General features: G+C 33.9%; 2 protein-coding genes and 1 long non-coding RNA gene across 6 annotated transcripts in view; 1 reads left to right on the plus strand and 2 right to left on the minus strand.

Annotated features, from left to right (window-relative positions):
• Window positions 1–7,537, minus strand: part of LOC148607509 (trafficking protein particle complex subunit 11-like) — a 34,759-nt gene extending 27,222 nt beyond the window's left edge. The window contains exons 1-3 of one of the 3 annotated variants that reach the window (XM_088544581.1): window positions 7,481–7,537; window positions 1,384–1,594; window positions 243–412 (exon numbers count right to left, since the gene is read on the minus strand). In XM_088544581.1, coding sequence (XP_088400707.1) covers window positions 243–412; window positions 1,384–1,587 — 374 coding nt within the window. In that variant the 5' untranslated portion in view covers window positions 1,588–1,594; window positions 7,481–7,537. Of the gene's footprint in view, window positions 1–242; window positions 413–1,383; window positions 1,595–7,439 lie in introns of all 3 variants that reach the window. The other 2 variants (XM_088544582.1, XM_088544583.1) reach the window with 2 other exon arrangements.
• On the minus strand, window positions 4,370–5,179 carry LOC148607510 (uncharacterized). Its single transcript, XR_015915048.1, has 2 exons — window positions 5,006–5,179; window positions 4,370–4,613 (listed from the first exon to the last, which is right to left on the minus strand). It is a non-coding gene; the product is annotated as an uncharacterized LOC148607510 (long non-coding RNA).
• Window positions 7,538–12,510: 4,973 nt separating the features above from the next.
• Window positions 12,511–21,981, plus strand: LOC148607511 (sulfotransferase 1C2-like). Of its 2 annotated transcripts, none has more exons than XM_088544812.1 (6): window positions 12,511–12,650; window positions 13,771–13,975; window positions 15,999–16,319; window positions 17,628–17,734; window positions 19,163–19,346; window positions 20,316–21,981. In XM_088544812.1, exons 2-6 carry the CDS (start codon window positions 13,801–13,803, stop codon window positions 20,483–20,485), a joined length of 957 nt encoding a protein of 318 aa, XP_088400938.1. In that variant the 5' UTR covers window positions 12,511–12,650; window positions 13,771–13,800; the 3' UTR covers window positions 20,486–21,981. The 2 variants fall into 2 exon arrangements, with proteins under 2 accessions (XP_088400938.1, XP_088400939.1); XM_088544813.1 differs by having other exon boundaries at window positions 16,167–16,319; window positions 20,316–20,699.

Genomic DNA, 21,981 nt, shown 5'->3' on the forward strand with positions numbered 1-21,981 from the left:
TCATACTTGTATTCAAAATACTGCCAATCTACAGAATTATAGAAAAGTCATACATCTACTTCTAATATCATTACTAAATCAAAGATTTATAAATTATTGTGTACCATTATGATAATTAAAAGCAAAAAGTGAAACTTTAGGCATGCTTTGGAGTCTGGGGCATAACCACTAGCGCTATGAGAGTTGTAAATGATTCATAAGAAATGCATGGGTTAAGCTACTTCACTTTAGTCAACACTAACCTGACAATTTCAACTCTAGTAGCACACTCCATTTGTTTCTCCTTCCATAAATTCTCATCCCAGTCTAAATCAAAGAAAACAATCACAACAGCTGGGACTTGCTGTAAGTGCTTAAACATCCAACCCTTCTTCAGTATACCCTTTGGTATGTACCATTCATAAGACTGTCGCTGAAAAAGCAAAATTGTCAAATACATTTAGTTCTACTTCAACCTCTAGTACATTTGTTGTAATTTGATAAGAGTAAGAACCTTTACTCTCAGCCGCAGGAGGCTAAATTGCCCAATTCTACCGCCTCTCTATTTCCAGCGGCAATCAAAATTCGTTGACCCTATTATCCTTGTGTCCTATCCCATTTTTCATTTCATCATTTCATTTTCATTTTAACATCCATTTCATATTCATCGATGGTATAGCTGAAATATGGCTATGGGAGTTTAACACTAGCAATTATTCTGGTAACAGAACTTAAAATCAAATGGAAATGAGAAGTTCCTTTGATGGCTAATGACATTTCATGCAAAAATAAATTTAACAAAAAGATTTATTAAATCAATCAAATAATATCACTACTTTTGAGAAAGTAATGAGAAAATTTTACTGGAGCTGAACTTACATGTACATGTCTATATTTTTTTCCTGCCAGCCCACAACAGGATAAAATACTCAAAATTTCACAATTGAAGTATGAAGTTAAAATACGGAAAATTACTCAGATGTCAATTTACTATAGGATTAAACACTTTTCTTGTAGGCTCTCATTCAGTGAAATTGACACACAAATAGTGGCATTCAACCGATAATTATGCAAGGTGACACGGTTGTCAATTGCAACATTCAAAGTATTTATGGGCTACTGATAACTGTATTCTTTCAAAAAATTATGTTTTGAATATACAATGCCAAAAATAAATGGAATAAAGCAGATAATACAGTTTTCATCCTCTGTACAGCTCTATCTTTTGTCATGTTGTTTACGATATGTACATGAAATTTACACTGTTGTAAAACTGTCTTTCCTGAGATCTTAAAAGGCAAACAACCAGTCATAATACATGAAAAAGGCATATGCTAATTACATTGTAGATTGGAATTATTAAGAACCGTACAACACACCATATTTGTTGAGAACTTAAACTACCTTATTAGTTCTGCATTTTGGATATTCATGGTCGCCTGAGAAGACTTTGAACTGCAATGGTACCCTATCAGGTCTTCTGTTGTTACAAAATGAGTCCCATATAAGTTTATGAATAGCATTGTAGGTTACATCAAGGCCAGTTAGAACTATCAATCCTGTTGGTCTACACAGCAACTCTGGAGGTAACTGGCAAGCCCAAGACATTATCAGTCTATAATTAAAATAAATGAATATACAATTAGAAGAAGATAAATATAGACTAAAATTAAAAAAACCCAGTGTAGTCAATGGGAGTTTAAGAGGTAGACCTAGGGTAAGGGACATTACTCTTACAAATCATTGGAACATTAGTGTAAAGCATTTTACGTCAATCTCTACTAAGCATCTAAGTAACTTGGATTGACTTCATTCTTTTTCAAATGAAAGCTTGATAGACTTTGGTGAAATTGAATATGATGCAAACATATCACTGATTTCAAGAGTTATGTCCCTTACCCCAGGTCTCCCTCTTTAAAATGCAGATGTAAGGAATCTATAGATGAGATCCTTGGTTTATCAAACCATCAACAAAATGATTGTATGCTTTCAAATTATGAATGGGTCCAATATAGGTGTACTATCACTACTGTCAAAACTCATTTTCATTTCTCCACTCTTCAAAGTGGAGATTTTGTGAGTGGAATTACAATGTCTTCACCCAATAAAGTTGGATCACCATTCAACAATATGCTTGTTCATACAAGTTAATCCTTCTATTCACTAACAAAATATGGTTAATGATCTTCCAAGTTTAAAAGCATTTGAGTTATAGAAATAAAACAAATGAAAAGTAATGGAATGAAGCATTTTATCTCACTTTCTAATTTAGAGGAAACACAGTGGAGTAACAGTGGAGGAAATGGTGACGAGAGTGGTGCAATCAAAATTTAGGTTGATAGTAGTGTTAGTCCATCAAGTCCTCAGTACAAATTTGAAATGGTGAGTCCTAGACTATGGTATGAATTCAAGTTTCTCGGAGAACATTTCAGGTTTTACCTGTCTCATATCATTTGCGATTCAAAATATTGAGAGTAAGTGACAAAATTAGGGTAACCCCTACAATGGCGTAGCACCATTAAAGAAGTGTATGCATGTGCTTACAAATTATTTTGACAATTTTTTTAAAAGTTTTTCACAACCTTGGCTTTACATTTACATTTATTTGCTTGTAACAATCACATCTGGAATTAATATTTATCTCTATCAAAACATTCAATCATTTAAATATAACTGTTGTGTCTAAGATTCAAGATCAACACCGATTCAAGATCAATTAAAGAAGCATCTGTGTGTTTATCTTGAACTTCATAAAACCTAAGCAAATGCCATTTACTTTAACATGACAAATAAACATGCTTTAATCAACAACTCAAAATTAAAACATTACCATTCTCAAGTTATTGTTACATGATAAATTAATATGAAGAGAAGTCATCCCTCTTCACCAAAACATACTTTGAGCAAAGGACAGTAAATTATCATAGTATTTTTCACAAGTTTTGTCGGAGCCAGATATGCCTGCTCGTCCTGCTCAATGTAGCACTAAATGCATAAACATTCCGCTAAGGCCTAAATCATTGCAGCCACAAAACTTAGATATTGCATCATACAAGGGGAAGGTTGACGACAAACAAAAGTTCTTTCTACTGATAAATTAATGGGTTGTTCTCGATTCGTTTGTATTTCCTCTTACAGAAATTCGGGGAGTGAAAAGTGGTTTAACATGACTCGATAAACATTCTTGGTGAAGATATTCCGAGTCAGAAAATGCAGTGTATTGTTTGTATTGCATTTTATTCAATAGTTCTGATAATACTTTTGTATGAACCCCTGTAAATGATTGGGCAAATGTGATAACTCTAATAAAACAACACTTGGGCCAACCTGGTCATGACAAGTGTATTAAAATTAGTGAAAATTTTATGAAAATTGCTGAAGGTAAAAGGGATGATGTTGTCTCAATGTTGAGTTATTTTTCAAAATAAAATATCAAGAAACAGGGCTATCTTGAAAAGTACTTTGAAGACTTTTTGTTTGTGTGGAAAGCAGAACATTCCCCTACATGGTCATACTGAAGATAAAAGTAATTTCATTGCTCTTACCAAAATAAGGGCAGAAAATGATAAGATTTTGTCTGGCCATTTACAAAGCAGTTCCCCAAACGCTAGATATCTATCAAACCAGATACAAAATGAGTTAATTCATATTTGTGGCCAATAGTACAGCAGACTGTCGATGAATGTAATTCTGCAAACTGTTTTAGCCTAATTAAGATGAAACTACTGATGTTTCTACCGTCCAACAAATTTCTTTATGCTTGTGTTATGTTGGGTCCATTAAAGAGGATTGACAAAAAAAATCCAAAAAAAAAAAAAAGAAAGAAAAAGAAAAATGAGAAATAAGAAAAAAATCAAAAGTGGTTGTGATTCTTTTAACTTATACACTTTCCTCAAGTTTTAAAATGGATGATCAAAGCTGCAGGGATCTCCATGGATCAAAATGAACACATGGCTCACTCTCCAGTTGGACAATTTTTCATCGCGGTATGAGACCTTTCACACAGAAAAGAAAGTACCAAGAAAAATGTAATAAGGCTGAATAAGACATATTTTATATCATAAGCTTCAACATGAAAATTAACAAACAATCAAGTAAATATATCTGTCTGTATTGTCCTTCTCTATTATTCCAATGTCAAGTTTTCTCTTCCACAAGGCTGGACCAAAACTCCACAGCTCTGGGGAAGTTAAAATCTTTAGCAGGGCGGTCCTTGTGTTGATACCATTAACAAGTTGTTCAGCACTTTTTGTGACAGTCTATCTCTTGACTTGGTTTTTACTCTGTTAAGAACAATGAATCCCCTTTTACAATCTTAAAACGAAGAAGTAAGAATGAAGAAACAGTTTACGCTTCAACATAATGTTTCTATAATTTTTTTTTAAAAATCAATTTGTAATTTAAGCAAAGCATATCAGGGAAATAAGCTTATCAGCAGTTGAAGCCGGGACAAACATGCATATCTCAGCTAACAGTGCCAAGGTAGGATATTAAGCTCAGTACTTTGTCAGCAGTAATTCCAATATGAACTTAGTAATGGTGTCTCTATGCTTGTGCATAACCAGCTTAAAAGATTTATACTCTTGTAACAATGTATCACCATCTGCTATGTCTGTGTAGTGAATAGCTATCATCTGAAACAGAAAGATCACATTTATGTAAAGAGGGTGTATCAACAAGATGCTAATGTATAGAAAATGATTTTTTTGTCATAAGAGGCAAATATCTGGATTTTGTCTTCAGCATGAAATTCAGGATCATAAGTACATATTGTATCTAGGTTCTTCATGAAAGATAGAAAATATGAAAAAAGAGCTTCCAAGTAAACATTGAAGCTCTTCATCTGAGGAATGGCATCAGCTACTTGCAGCTGCTTGTCTGATGCTCAGGGCCAATCTAAGGGCCAAACAATGGTTATTTATCATCATGCTTGACTCCTACAATATAATAGGTTGAAATATATAAAAATAACTTGATATGTATACAGTATGATATTAGTTTGCTATTTCAAACAGAGATAGTTTACCTGCTTTAACAAAGTTGCGACACCACCCTTCCTTCCAACCATAACTGAGGCTCTGTCACTACCCAAGGCAACAAGTCGTCCGTGAATTGAGGCATGCTCCAGCTTCTTTCAAATTATCTTTTGGGTAAGTCACTGCTTTTCCATCTAGTATCTATTGAATCTATTCGGCGACGATGTGTTCTCTTGTGGTTCTTTATAATCTCCTTTCTGCAAGTTGTGCATCCTTTTTTCACCCAGACTTCATTATGTTGCGATGCCTGTCTAAACTTGATTCAGAGGTTACAAAACATTCCTTTGTCTTCTGCATAAGTGAACCGTAGTAACTTATATAGCCATTCGTCATGATAGTTTGATCTATGGCGTTTACGTCTTTCTGGTTGTTTTTCAACTTCGTCTTCTTCAGAGTCTGTGTCGTTACAAAATCTTCTAGAGCTTTTAGGACTCAGTCCATCACCCGTTCCAAAAAAAATTAGTAAATTGGATTGTTTATCTGTATCAGATAGATGCCGAGATCGTTTAGACATTGTTAAATTTTCAAACCTATCCGACAAGATCAGTCATTTGTCAAATTGAACTGGACTCTTAAAATATTTTAAATATTTTATTAACTGAAAAGTTATCAAGTTTTATTCGTTCAAAAAACAGTAGAATTCATTCAGCTGATTGGATTTTTATCGATTTTGCAGACGGTGATAATCGACAATTCCACAGGTCCGAAATTAGTTTTCATACACGTTTCACTCCCGAGAGTGATTAACGTTAGCATAAACACACGTGCCAATAATATTGTTTAATGACAGGTATAAATGATTACAGGTAAGAGTAATAGGGAAATATAGTGCCTATCTGCCGTGCATGGCGCACGCCAGATGAACACGTTGCGTGTTTTGAACTCACAGCGCAAAGAAAATAACAAATGGCACAGCGCCATGCAAAAAGAGGTCATGGAGAACGATGAAGCTGTTACCTTAATGAAAAAAATGTTATTCGAATTTGAAAATTATGCTCAGCTTCTGGGGGGCAAACGTCCCCAAGACCCCCTGCTTACATATCCTAAATTTCCGGCTACACCACTGCCCTACCTCACCATTTGCCCAATTGGTACAATAGCCCCAAATAGAAGGGGGTTTCAACTGTTGGTCCAACATCTATTCCGAGAATTCAGTAGTGGTGCAATAGTCTGACAGTCCAAAAAGTCAGACAGAGAAGCTATGGTTATACATGGTGCCACACTATATAAATTGCTACAAAAGTTACATTTTTAATCATTTTCCACAAGAGACCCTGTTTTGTGACTTTTGAATCGTGATACATGTGAGGCTAGAGTAGCTTGCTACTTTTGGAACAAAATGGTAGTGGATAGGTAATTTGTCAGCAGAATTATGACATATTCTGTTAAATACCGGTTTTAAAAATCATGTCTTTCCGTTCCAAATGAAAAGTAACAAGCTCTGCCTACTTTCCTCTCTTGCCACTGCACATGTATTATGATTCAAAATGTCAACAAAACAGGGTTTCTTGTGGAAAATGATCAAACCTTCAATAAAAATGTAATTTTTGTAGCAAATATGGTATCAGCATACAGGAAAATTATTCCGGAATCGAACAAGGTAGGTGTGACATGCATGATTTCAACTTGAAAGTCGTTAGAAGCAGTTGAAGGGAGGTACTCCATGTTACTGCTGAATCTCGTCTTTTGTATGGTATTGTTCTGACCCCAACCCGACATATCAATATCGAGTTGAAAAAAGAGGAGGGTTGCAGGGTCAGAGGAAATTCCGACTACCTGAGATCATATCAAGCAGTGCACTCATGGACATGATGAAGTAAAAATAAAGCAAGATCATGCCCCCACCAAAAAAAAAGGGAGTGACCGCAGGGATGTCAAATGTTGAAAACATAGAAAAATAAAGATAAAACAGACATAAATGAATTTCAACTGGGAAAAAACTCGCCCCTCCTTTCACCACCCTTGATTACATAAGTAATGGTAGTCTATTCTACCAATACTAGGCAAATGGGATGTACAAAAGAACATCAAACTGTTGGACTATTGTCAAGTTTTGAGCCAATTACTGAACTTATGAAAAGGACAGTCAGACTACAACTACCACCCCAAATAGAAGGGGCAATCCCTAAAAGTGATTAGTCTCATTCCAAGACCTGTTTTTAAATTCGGAGAAAAACTGGGAGAGATGCGACATGTATTCTCCTTTCAATAATCTGAGAAGTGAAAGTATTTCAGGATAAAATTGTTTGTTTGTTTGTTGGGGTTTAACGTCCGAGCAGCAATATCAGGATAAAAATTTTATTAAAATTAAAATATCCCCCTTCTATCAGTTAAGGCTTAAGCGTGCAAGGGTGATCATAACCTAAACATAGTAACTAATTCCGAATCGACATTTAAACTACTTAAAGCAAGTTTCTTATTTACTTAAGGATAACACCGATTTAAACTATAACCTAAGGACATACAGCCAAGAACATAAACAATTTTCTGTCAAATCTTAAACCGGAAATAATGAAAGTAACAGAATAAGCAAATCAGTTTCCGTTACTGCTGCATTTCCGTTAAAAAAATCGGACCAAGTCGTACCATGAAGAGCTCGTGTCTTATTTCGACATTGTCGACTACAACACAATTTTGTAATACACGAAATTTTGTCCCAACATTATTCTATGAGTTGACATCTTTATTTCATGGTCATTTGCCTATTATATTCAAATATTTTAATAAATGGCGGATGATTTTCTTCTTACTTAATTTGCATATTGCTGCTTCTGTTATTTGGACGAACGGTTTTATCCAATCACGAGTGGTCGACACAATTCAAACTCGTACGATATTATTTATTTGATATAAATCCCGGCCTGCTTAGTCACAGAATGTATCACATTCTTCTGTCAGATATATTTGCAATTTATTTCAAAAACAGCGACCCATTGTTTTGCAGTAATTTATAGTTATTAACGTAGACATTAAATGCCAAGGGCTCATAACACAAACGAACTGAGACTTTTTAATCATAAAAGAAAAATATAAAGTACACAAATAGACATATGCCTTCCCTTTTTAAAATGGCAGTTATTTTGACAAATATACTTGAATTTTTTGTAGAAGTTCCAATTTTGGTGAAAATTTGGAAAAAGAAACAATTTTTTGTTCATGATCCTTCACATTTTCCTTCACCACCGATCTACAATACTTCTATCAAATTTCTCTAGCTTGACACTGTGATTGTTGAACGAAAGGTAAGGGGCATGAAAGCTTCAGTTCTAAATATCTACAAACTATCTTAGTGACATATTCAGAAATAGCACCGGATAGAACAGAAAGTAGCGTAACAGAATTGCATTTCCCCATAAAGGTCCCAACAAGGGCAAAGAGACAAAGATTGTTCAAAATTAATATTGGTTAATTTTAACCATAAAGTGCTAAAAACTATAACAAAATTAATTTTTTACCAAATATGGACATCTAGGATCAACGAATAGAGTAGAAAGAACACGTATTCCATGAAGGTCCCAAACGAGAGAAATAAACATATAAGCCAAGAGAAAGGTATGCAAAACAAGCCGGTGTTCCAGATAAATTTTGGTTAATAGCATATAAGTGTTAAAAACCAACAAAATTACCCGAAAAAGGATTTTTTCCCAAAGATGGACAACGAGGTCCTAACGAGTGAAATGTACATGAAAACAAACATGATGACATGTGAATGTGGTTGATTGATTGTTTGGGTTTAACGCCTGAGCAACAATATATATTTATGATATATATGATATATTTACCCCTGCGAAATATTGACTCCGGAATTAAAAAATCATGTAATATCTTAACCCCGGTGTCAATACATCATATGAAATATTGACCCCGGGGTTATTTTAACAAACCCCTATTTATGATATTTTAATCCCCCTAGAAGGGGTTAAATTATCACAGAAGGAGGTTAAAACATCAATGCGGTTGGGGGGAGGTAAATAATAACAACAGTTGTTAAAATATCGCAGTCTGTATGGGGTTTAAATATCGCAATAGGGGGGTTAAAATGATGTGATATGACATCTATTTCTTGGTATTTATTCATTGTGAACTATTCACTTATACAAAGATAATTGTATCTACACAAAATGCAATTAGATGTTAGAGAAAAAACATTTGTAGAAAGTTGAATTTTTTTTTTTATCTCTGACCCTTTCCTGAGAAGTTGACATTTTAGCCATTATCATGACCTTATATCCCTACACATTTTAAAGTTCTTTGGTCACTTTCATCATGGTCAGAAACTTGTCAAGCATTTAAATTACATTCCAAATTAAAAGTTTAACGATCTGTCCATATTTGTTCCAACTGTGCAGGATTTTAATGCCGAATCTATTTGGAAAAAAAATTCAATACAGCCCCCCACCCCACCCCAAAAAAAGTTGATATAGCTGAGCATGGTCCTTTTGGCCCCTTATTGCTTATTAAAAAATTATCCTCTCTTTCTTGATTCTGGTCTAGATAATCACCTTTTTTTTGTCTCGTACTCCCAAATCTCTTGCCTAGTCTTTGTATTAAAACATCGTATGTCTGCCTCTCAGGAACTGTTAGGCTGATATAAAAGGTCCTAGCTGGTCCCTTCAATAACATTCCTAAAGCCAATACTTTCTCGTGTTCTGTCCACCTGCCTAGTTCTGCGCATATCTCAAAATGCGAAATATAGTCTTCCCAATCATCTATGCCGTCGTACGTCTCTGGCTTAATTGATAGCTTGCACGGTGTATGTTGATTTCCATCACTGCGACCCGATCGTCTGTTCAAACCATCTCTGTAAGTTTCATTGAAATCCCCGCTACCACGTCCGCATGCTCCAGGTCTTGCGTCCTCTAATGTATCATTAGCATCTTCAAAATTATGGTCTAGTCTGTCATGTTGCTCTGCATGTCTAGGAAGGATAATTTCTCTGTCCGGCATTTCCTCCATTTCATAAAATTGTCGTTCGCTATTATTGTGAAACATATCTTATTTATTCTGTCAAATTCTCCCACACCAAGGTTCCGTGTATTTCATCGTTGCGAGTTCGTATACTAACTGAGTATATTAAACGTCCCATTTCTGACACCAGTGTGTCATAGACGGGCGAGTGGTCCTCCATAAGTTAATTGGTCAGGGCTCCTCGGTTTTTTAATAATAATGATAAGATATGCTTCTATATTTTATTAAATGAAGTTCATTTGTATTCATACAAGTACATGTAATTCTGTAAGTCAACGAAGATGATGATGGCCTTCCGAATTCTCCAAATATATATATAACTATAGAGTATAAGGCGGGGAGCGTTGGTGTGGTGGGATATCGCATCCTACCAAACTATTTTTATATATAATGTCAGGAAACAAATTTAACTTAAAAGCTTTCTTCTTATTTTGCGACTGCTTGATTTTTAGGATCTTAATGTAGAACATATGAAAATCAAATTGAAAGTAAATAGTCGCCATTGTTGTTTGTATTGTAGAGGTATATATAAATAGTTACAGTGCCTGGAATATGTGTACTGCTTGTACGCGACAGCACATAGTTATTATAGCTTGTATTTTTATTTTGAATTGCTAGTTTACGACCTTTAGTCAGCTAAAGACCCATTTCCGATCATTATAACGGCTATGTACATATTTTCTTAAGTTTCTTGTCTTCAGTTATCCTGGTCCCGGGACTACGTTCCAGGTATTAGCTACTAGCAATACACTCTCACGAGGGAACCAGTCTAGTCTTCAGTAAGCTCAGGTATAAAACAGTAATCAAGGGAACCAAGGTTACAGCGGTAATCAAAAGAATGTAATCCAGGGACAAAGACCAGACATGGAAAACACACATACACAACAAAGAACATAAAGTAACTAAAATCATACATACAAAGTAACAAAAGTAAATGAGCAACTCGGACTCCATTAAAAACTGGGAGCATGGACCAGGTGTACCGGTAGGGTAAGCGTCCTCTGCTTTTCTAGAAACACCCACTGAATTGCTCATAAAAAAGTCAAGTCCGGGGTAGACAAACGAGGAAAGGAAAACTATGACCCGTTGAATAAATCAGTGTTCATGGTGCTGATGGATACACCATAACGATCCACGAGTTCATGATGACGACCATAAAACTTCTCTAGTGATGACTTCAATCTTGTAGCAACATAACCCTGTTCCAGAAGCCTATTTGTTAGACTTCTAGCGCGATACAAAAAGTCTGCGTAGTTTCGGCAAGCTCTGGCATAACGTATGAGTTGTGATATGAACACTCCATACGCAGGAGTCGAAGGGATGTTGCCACAGACGAAAGGAAAGTTGACAATTCTGAATGAAAAGTCATCACGTTTGTCTTAAAGTTTGGTCAATAGTTTTTCTTTACCATCGATTTCTAAGTGTAGGTCAAGATATGAGGCTGACTTCACAGTGTCTGTAGTATCCTTTATCTCAAGTTCTTTTGGATAGATGCAATGTATCAAATCCCCGAAATTTGGATTGTTTAAAGATAATACGTCATCTATATAGCGGAAACTGAGATTGAAGGATCTAGCCAAACGATATTCGTTCTTTCGGATCAAATCAGCTATAAAGTCAGCCTCATAAGAGTGAAGAAATAGGTCAGCAAGCAAAGGAGCACAATTTGTTCCCATTGGAATGCCGACTGTTTGTTGAAAAACACGTCCATCACACTGGACAAATATGTTGTCGATTAAAAATTCCAGCATTTTGTAAACATCTTCCTCTGTATATTTGGAAGATGATTTTGAATTATTTCTTACAAAGTATGAGGAATCTCTACCAAGAATTATATATTTGTATCTAGGAGTACCATCTTTTTTGGAAAAACAACGATGTATAATGTTTTCAAGTCGGGATTTTAACTGAGTATGGGGAATAGAAGTATACAGTGTTGAAAAATCATAGGTTTTAATGCTATTATATTCAGATAATAGACTTGAACTGATTGTCTCCAAAAGATCTTTCGAATTTTTCAGGATCCACATTGAATTAATACCATTACGGGAGTAACAAGTGTTGTTGTAGGACTGCAGACCCTCTTTGACAGTTGTGAGTATAGAAGTTAAAAGTTTTGAAAAGTTGACCAGTGTACTGACTGATGCGATATGATATATGCTTCAGCTTCCAGCCTTATATACTCTCGGATGCCGGCAGAAATATTCATACCTGGCCGGCATCTCAAAATACTCAGAAAGGAGTAAATATATTCTAGCCGGCTCAATACTAAAACTTTTACAACAATAAATGAAACCTTCGTTTAAATTTTCCCGGCATAAAACTTTGAATAAAATTACTTATGCGTGACCTCATCACAATGTCGCTAAGTACACGAACGCTGATTGTAAACGTAGTTCCTCAAAAATAGTAAAAGTGAATTGACTTTACAGATTGAAACTTGAGATAAATAATTGAAAACTTTTAAACTTTAACTGAGATGCGAAACATGTCTGTTTCTTAATAAAATAGAGATAATAAATATGTCCAATAATAAAAACTTCCGATTATGCGGGGGGCGTGTTGACAAAATGAAAGTAGTCAATGAAATCTTATAAAGATAGCGGAAAAATTAGCAAAAGTTTGACGATTCTACTGAAGCTGCAAATAGCTTGCATCTTTTGAAAGGTAAACACCCATTCTTAAAAGCACAAAATTCCTTAATTTCAACAAATATATCCCATATTATTCAGTCTCATAAATCTCATTACTTTTGTTTTGAACTTATAATATTAAATGAAACCTTTCCCAAATTATAAGCTAAATGTAACACCTTTAAGCTTATGGTAAAGGAAAATGCAGTTTTATGTTAATCAAATATAAAAGACAGTAAAAGAACTAGGAATGCCTTCCTTGTGGTTATTACAATACTATGAAATAAAATTATGAACTTTTTAAGGCAACTGAAAAGACAAATATATGAATAAAACAGATCAAAATACTGCTCAACTCACTAGGCTTCAGTTGGTGAAATTTGAAAAAAATGAACAATTTACAATAAAAATGATTTAATTCTAAATAACAGTTTAAATATACTTAAGATGTCTTCCAAATTTATATTAAATTGTTTAGAAACAAGGAAGAATAAAATGTCTTAAAATAAAGGTCTAAATATACAGTAATTGAAATTGTTATACAGTGTGCATATATTATCTGTATATTCATGGGCTTAAATCAATTATTGTTGTTGTGTTAGTGACAATACAATTACTTGAATTTGTATTTGTTTATTCAGGTATTGATTATGAATTCAAACACAGATTTGGGTATGGATTCATTTTCAGACATAGATTTCTGTATGGTATTCCAGGTTTAAGCTTATAAAGATATGGGTAGTGCTTTTATTTTGACAATGCTCACCCCACCATAATATACTATGGAGTAACCTGCGGGGTGTACGATTGTATATCTGATACAGAGTTAAGTAAGAGGGGAAAAGGGGGGGATATGGGTCAGACACAGGGATATGTTACCATATCTAACCATAGAAGACATTCAACAACCATGAGTGAATAAAGGATTTCAGATTTTGGGACAAAGCCCGGCGAAAGGAGGCAACAAAAGTGTTGGAGGTAGAATTTGTGAAACACGATGTTTTTTATGCAGAGACAAATTGGTGCATGTAGGAGGTTGAAAAAGGGGGTAAGACGATGAGATCATTCCCTGTGAATCCACACCTGACAACTGTAATCAAAACTATACACAGTGCGAACAGTTAATCACTAATAATAATTCATTGATTCTGTAGGTGTGCAGCCAGTGTGGTAAATTAAGGATTATGGTGACGAAAACGTTTTATGCTGGCAATGGTCTAAATGGGAGAATCGATTTGAGTGATTGGAATGGACATTATATGGTACCTGGCATGCCTGATAGACAGGCGCACTTTAAAAGCCTACACAATTTTAATATAAAAGAAAAAGATGTATTGATATGCTCATATCCTAAGTCAGGTTCGTATAGACTTATTAAATTTCAGTGAAATTAAATGGACTTCGTGTCTTGTTTCAGAAGAAGCATGTTACATGTTAGACTTGCTACAAGTCCCTCCTTATTATATATATGACAAAGAAAATTTATGTAATTAACCTCTCTGATAACACCACTACTAATTTCTGTGAAAGAGAGACCCCTCTTTCCGGAATTAAATAGTAGATTTGCTATCAGAGGGATACTTGCAATCAATAAACTTTATATATATTCTTTAATATAAATAAAGAGACTTGCCTCTCTCCTGGATTAATTAGTAGATTTGCTATCAGAGGGATACTTGCAATCAATGAACTTTTTATATATTCTTTAATATAAAGAGAAGGAATTGTAACATGTACATATATCGGTTTTTACCTCACTTGACCGAAGGCAGTGTGAGCTAATGCCATCGCTTGGCATCCGTCGTCATTAACAATTTTCAAAACTCTTTTTCCTCTCACACTACATAACCAATAAGAACCAAACTTGTTATGAATGTTCCTTGTGGTGTACTTCATAAAACTGATGTGCGGGATTTTTGATCTGTGAAAAACATTGTCATCATTACTAAAAATATAACATATGGGTTAGACAGATTTTCGCATATCTCTCCAAAACCATTAGGTATAGCAAAATTCGGAGTTGGTAAAAGTGTTCAGCATGATGAGATCTATATGTTGTCAACTTTTCATTTTAATCTGTTAAGCCATGTTGGAGGTATTGCCCTTTTTCGACATTTCATCCTTATTTTTAATGTTATTTCTTTCAAAAATCTTTTCTTATGAAACTATCGGAGCAATTAGAATCAAACTTAGTATGAAAACTCGTGATGCATAGATCTAGCATGGGGATACATGAAACACATGGCTTCTAAATAGAATAAAGGGATCAGTCAGAGGGTTTTCTCATACATTGCCAAAACCGTTACTAAATAGAATAAAGGAGTCAGTCAGAGGGTTTTCTCATATATCGCCAAAACCGTTAGTTTTAGCCTACTTCTTTCAATTGCCAAAGTGATCCCTATTATAAGGCCTACAAAAGTTAAAGTTACAGCCCTTGAAAGGCGAAAAATGACATTTTTAGCAATTTTCAGCCAATATCTTGAAAACTAAATAGATAGACAAATTTTTAATTTCTTAAGATAATTCCTGCCGAAGTCTTCGTGGCAGTGAGTCAAAATTGTTGGACATGTCTCTTGTGAGAGTTATTGCCCTTGAAAGGCTAAAAAGTACCCAGGTGAGCGGTTCAGGCTTCTGTTAGCCTCTTGTTTGATCTCTTAGTGTCTAGAATATGTGGTATCCTGTAGTTGGGATGTATTTGATATCCTGATTTTTAAGTCTATCTGATCGTCCATAGAGTTAGTGTTGATAGTTACATTTACTTTTGTTGTCGAGGCCTTTCAGAGTTCACTTTTAGGTGTGTTTACACTTATTTTGAGTACTTTTGGCGATCTCTATTTTTATGTGGGTTGTACGGTGGGGCATTTGTTGCGTTTCACCACATCTGTTTCTTTTTCTATGATTAGGGGCATGTAAGTGGGGGTTTTGTTTGCTTGGGGATATCAAGTTGATATTGCTTTACTTTTGTGTTATATTGAATTGTAAATTGTTTTTGTATAGATGTAGGTTTAAATATGCCATGCTAAATGCTATTGGGTTCAAATTAAATCCCTGACACTCCGCTTCTTTTTGAAACTTATGGCATACTTTCAGGAACATGCTAATGTTGACACGCTTTTTGAGATCTGTTCGCTTTCCCTCCTGCTCTTTTGGTATCATTACTAAGGTTGCGAGAACTATTCGCTCATACTTTATAGTATGCTTTGCTTTTTGTTGTGATATGTCTTTTATAATAACCTCATGGGACTTCATTTGTATATTAAATGATTTGGAAGAGGTGGTTGTTTGCTAGGACGTTCCAAGCTGATTTTAAAGTTTGAGACACGTTTTTTGTTATATATTTGTAAACCAAACAGGTGACCTTCTTGTACTTTGATTTAATCAGGTTACCATTGGGTTTGGGAAATCACCACTTTGCTGATTCAGAACAGAACAGATATAACTAAAAAGATGGCTGCATCTTTCATATTGGACTTCGCATTTTTGAAAAAAATTCGGGACCTCCCTTCTCCAAGAGTATTTGGATGGCACTCTCCATTTGAGTACATTTCAGATTCTTTCAAGCAGAGCAAATGCAAGATTATAAATGTGATACGGGATCCTAGATCTGTTGCAGTTTCTGCATATCATTTCTACTCAAAGCTAAAAGATGTAAGATGGGAAGGAGATTGGAATGGTTTCTTAGATTTATTCGTCAACGGCAAAGGTTGGTCAAAGAAAATTTATGTTCACTTGCACACCAGTATAAAATTTGTTCTGATTCCCCGCCTTGATTTATATTTTATGTTAACAATTAGTTCATTTTTAACACACAATTTTGTATTCTCTTAACAGCGAGTTTGACTCAGGTTGCTAAAGACCGACCGTTTTCATGTTTGAGTGAAGTGATTATAAATGCACGCAGATTTGATTCACACAGACATTCATCTATCATAAATTCAATTTCTTTTTATTAGATAAATAATTTCCGAATAAATTGTTTTCATATATTCAGGTATATCAGCATTATTCATTCTTTAATGTAGTAAAGTTTGGGTCATTCATATAATATGCAAAGACTCAAACAACCCAGTCAGAAATATCCATTATTTAAAATTCCTAAGGAGATTTTGGGAGTCCAATGTAAACCTTTAATGATGCTTTTAGAGCCGAACTGGCTAGATTGCCCACAAAAAGTAAAATAAGTTTATCAACTTACAGGTCTTTATAACCACATTCTTTTTTTTTTTTTTTTTAAATATAAAAAAAATATAAAGAAAATATAATATAAACTTCATAAGACAACTGAAAACACAAATATATGAATAAAAGAGATCAAAAGACTGTTAAGTTTAATAGGCTTCAGTTATCTTCTCAATAATCAATGTATGCTTTTAAAAAGAAAAAAAAAACGTTACAAATAAAACAAACAATTAATGACCAGTGTCTACAAAAACAAAATTCCAATATGTGTACAAAGTGTTGGAAAAAGTAATAAAATGATATTCTTTAAGGAAGCCAACAAAAGTTTTGGAGGTAGAAATTGCGAAACATCAAGTTATTATGCAAACGAAAATTGGTAGGAGGTTGAAAAAGAGGGTAGGGTGGTACGGCGAGTTCATCCCCTGTGAATTCACGCATGACAACTGTAAACAAAACTATACAAAGTGCGAACAGTTATTCAAATATAATAGTTGGTGATTCTGTTTGGGGTTAGTATGCAGCCAGTGTGGTAAATTAAGGATTATGGTGACAAAAATGTTTCATGCTGGTAATGATCTAAATGGGAGAATCGATTTGAATGATTGGAATGGACATTATGTGGTACCTGGCATGCCCAATAGACAGGCACACCTTGAAAAAATCTACACAATTCTAACATAAAACATCCAGATACTATATGTTTTAGCATAATTTTCATATCAGTTTTATATTTATGAACCGAAAGAATGTCATGATTTTGTGAGGGATGAACAGGAGAGGTTACCAATATAAAAAATAAAAATAAAGTCAAGTGGTGTTTTCTACTTTTCAGTTCCCTTCAACGATTGGTTTACGTATGTGCAGTCTTGGGAAGATATGCGCAGATTAAACACATATGATATTCCAATTTTTATTGTTCATTATGAAGATCTATTGAAGGTGAGTTGTCTTTGATATTTGATTGTTTATATTATTATTCTTTAATATTTTTTATTTTTTGTTTTTTGTTTTTGTTTTTTTGTTTTTTTTTAGATGGAATATTTATTTTTACCCTCAGGCTTCATTATTATTTATAAAAAGACTGGATAATCAGATTTCGGTATGCTGTACGTGTGATTTAATCAACCTAGTGCTCTCATCTGCGGCATTAGGACCTCATTCATGGGATCACCATACGGGGAAACTGGCCATATAAATCATTTTATTTTCATTAAATTGTTATTTCAAAGAAATACTTAGAAATTATTCTGAAGAAATCAAATCAACGATCATTGTCTTGCATTTCCTCTTTGACACAAATTAGGTATAGATTGATCGAACACTTTGGTTCAACTTTGTTTGAATATATTTTTAATTCTCTTAACATCAACATTTTTGGTACAGGAATAGAGTGAACAATAACATATATACTTTAAGTACAAGAGAATGATGATAAATAACATGTTCAACATGTGCAACATATGTACACTGAAAATTTCAATTAATGGCATCACTGCGGAGTGTCTATTTTTCTGTTAATGATACGAATGAATGAACACAAATTAGGGAGATCAGGAAGATGTTTACTAGTCATTTAATCACTTAACGTCATGATCTATGCTTTGTTTCTTAAATTCTCACCAAGTAATAAATTTCTTTCATCTAGAAAAGAGAGCATCTAAATAAATAGTAATATTCATCTCTTAAATTGTTAATTGAATCGAACATTTTGAAAGGGGATTTTTGCATGTTTTTTTTTATTTCTTAAAATGGTTTTTTTTTGAAGATTTTGTGCAAATAATCTTCAGAAAAATCTTTATCTTTCATTTTACTCATGAAAACTGATTTATTCAACGTGTCATAGTTTTCCTTTCCTCATTTGTCTACCCTGGACTTTTTATGAGCAACTCGGCGGGTGTTTCTAGGAAAGCAGAGGACGCTTACCCTACCGGTGCATCTGGTCCATGCTCCCTGTATTTAATGGTGTCCGAGTTGCTCATTTGCTTTTGTTACTTTGTATGTATGATTTTAGTTACTTTATGTTCTTTGTTGTATATGTCTGTTTTCCGTGTCTGGTCTTTGTCCCTGTGACTCTTTGCGTTCTTTTGATTGCCGCTGTGACCTTGGTTCCCTTGATTACACTTTTACTAACGTTAATTTTTTTTTTTGTGCATGTATGTGTGAACTAGTTGGAAATATTTAGAATATTGTCCAAACAGACAAAATAAATTCCCATAAGCACAGTCAATTGACAAAACATTTCTTTCGTTGAATTATTAATTGAATAAAACAGACTTTACGTAGAATATAATTTGCACATTGCTTTCAAGATTTCAATAAACAAAATTTTATTTAACCAAAAAATATTACAGTTTTATGTTCTTATAGGATCCAGTATCAGAAATTAGAAGACTTGCTCAGTTTTTACAAGTTGATACATCAGAAAGTTTAATTCAAGGGATTGTAGATGCAACCAGTTTTGCAAAAATGAAAGCTGTGAAAGATGATGTCCAAAGAGGAAGTTTTATTAGCACGAAATTTGAAAACAATGACTTCATACTGTTTAATAAGGGTAAGCTAGTTCCTACAATGTGTTTGGATTAAGTATGAACCTTTGGTGCTTGTTATGTATTGCTAGACATTTATCACCATACCATTATTGTATTAATTTCATTTATATTTAACAAAAATTCTGAAGTAGGACAAGATTTTCATACTTTTTGTTAAGTAATAAGCCATTGTACAAATGAGGGCTAATTGACTTGTTTATGTCATCATGAACTCGTGGATCGTTATGGTGTATCCATCTGCACTATGGAAACTGATTTATTAAACGGATCATAGTTTTCCTTTCCTCGTTTGTCTACCCCGTACTTGACTTTTTATGAGCCACTCGGTGGGTAATTCTAGAAAAGCAGTGGACACTTACCCTACCGGTGCACCTGGTCCATGCTCCCAGTTTTTAGTGGAGTCTGAGTTGCTTAACTGCTTTTGTTGCTTTGTATGTATGAATTTAGTTACTTTATGTTCTTTGTTGTGTATGTCTGTTTTCCATGTCTGGTCTCTGTCCCTGTACAAACTAAGACTGGTTATTTGGTCTGTTCAAACTAAGACTAGTTATGTGGTCTCTACAAACTAAGACTAGTTATGTGGTCTGTACAAACTAAGACTGGCTATGTGGTCAGTACAAACTAAGACTAGTTATGTGGTCTGTAACTGTTTCTGAAGTAGAATTAAAAGTGAATTTAGTGGGGTTTTAACATGCATGAATCTTACCCTGTCTGATTTTTATTAAGACTGCTACTTGAATCTTCTCTTTCAAATTGCCCATATGACTATGTAAGAAAAGTCATCAAATCATGGGTAGACCAACTTTATCTCCTAAAATTGACAATTTTACTAACTGTAATTGAAAATGACAATGGGCATACCTCAATCATTCTTCTGAACATTGAGAAAAAGGTCACAAGAAAACCTACAAACTGCCAAAGTTTTCCCCTATTCAATCTATGAATATTTACTCTAATAATATTTTTTGTAGGAGATATAAATGATTGGAAAAATTACTTCACCATGAAACAGAATGAGGACTTTGAAAAACTATATGCTGAAAAAATGGAAAGTTATGATTTGAAACTAAAATCTATGATTTCACCCACATCTGTACAGACGGGTTGTGTTGAAATCAGCAATACAAAACCAATGCTTTAGTTTTGATGATGTAATGAAAGCAGTAGCAGATCAAGGGCAGATTACTTAGTTGGTACACGAGTGACTTGTTTTAAAAGTCACTTTTTAAAAGAGGCGACATGTGAATAATATTAAAAGTTTTATCAAGATTCTACTGAACTTGTAGACCTTTGATATTCAAACCTTACATCTGTTAAATGTGTATAAGGTGTGGCACATAAAGAAAAGAAACGCAGAGATTTAATTGTTGTATTTAAGAATTTTTCCCTACATTAGCAGTAAAAAATATCCATGTCACAGATATTTCACGATTAATTTAAATAGTTTCTCAGTTAATTTCTAAATGTACTGAATATATTTTAGGTAAAAATGACTAAATTGGGAAAAAATGATGTGTCACCCTTTGCCTGATTCTTATACAGAATAGCACTTAGCTTTGTCATGCGTCCATAAGGTAGAGATAGTTTAGTTCATTGTACACACGCTAGCGGCATTGCTGTTATGCTCAGTCATCTTCACTGGTTTTTATTGTACCACTGAATATTTGAGGCAAATGTTTGTGAATGCCTTGATTTGTTTTAAAACATGTTCGTTTTGATCCTATGTTTACAATTGTAGATATTTTTACCTTCTTTTACTGGTGTACTCAATTTTTTTGTCATACCTTGCTATCGCTGGGAGTAAAACAATGCAACATAAATAGCCATCCTGTGGTAAAACAGTGATAAAATGGAGTTTCCGTGATTTATTTCGATTCTGATAGAACCAATTTCTTCATATTTTTGCATAGATGCAGCCTATGAGTTATACGAAATGTTAGTCACGTGTTTATCACTTGTTTTGCCTTGGTTGTGGTCTAAAGAGTTTGAAGCACATCTTATTAGAATTTTCAATTTTTGTATAATTCACAACAGTATGCAATCGGTCTTGAGCTTTAGTAAGTATGGTACAATCAATGAAATCTGTCCTGATAGTATTTTGTATGAGCTCGTCAGTTTCTAAGTATATTGCTGTGCATGCAGTGGCCTAGTAATAAAATTTTGGTTTCTTCCAACAGGGCTACTGCTAGACACACCAGTTGTCTTTGATCGAAGCTGAAACAAAACAAAAATCACTTTAAATTAGAATTGACAGACATAAGTTTGTGCTAAATATGAATAAATAATAATAATAATGATAATAAAAATATAATGATAATTATACTAATGATAAAACAAAGGTTTTTTTGAAAACTGACAGCTCTATACACAATTGTTATATTTCATATTTTATAGTTTTCATTTTAACAACTTATTTCTTACACAAACAGATTTATATTGAACTTGACTTGATTATGGATTGGTGTTTGGTAATTTTGTTTTTACCCTTAATTATACACAAATCAATATTGTTTTGAATTCTATGCACACCAATTCTAACAAAAAACGATTATATTTAGTGTATTCAAGTGTGCATCATAATTTTGTATTCAAAATTTGCGGTTGCAAATATATGAATTAAACTGAGCTGATCTGAAA

The sequence above is a fragment of the Perna viridis genome, chromosome 9 (genome assembly GCF_037379345.1).
Source record: "Perna viridis isolate PV_CMFRI_1.1 ecotype Kerala chromosome 9, ASM3737934v1, whole genome shotgun sequence".
Lineage (NCBI taxonomy): Eukaryota > Metazoa > Mollusca > Bivalvia > Mytilida > Mytilidae > Perna > Perna viridis.

Excerpts from the sequence above, each read along its gene's own strand:
- LOC148607511 (XM_088544812.1), top strand. The coding sequence starts at position 13,801 with ATGGTGACGAAAACGTTTTATGCTGGCAATGGTCTAAATGGGAGAATC. Across the intron at positions 13,976-15,998 it reads ATGCTCATATCCTAAGTCAG|GTTACCATTGGGTTTGGGAA; the intron begins GTTCGTATAGAC and ends TGATTTAATCAG. Across the intron at positions 17,735-19,162 it reads ATTATGAAGATCTATTGAAG|GATCCAGTATCAGAAATTAG; the intron begins GTGAGTTGTCTT and ends ATGTTCTTATAG.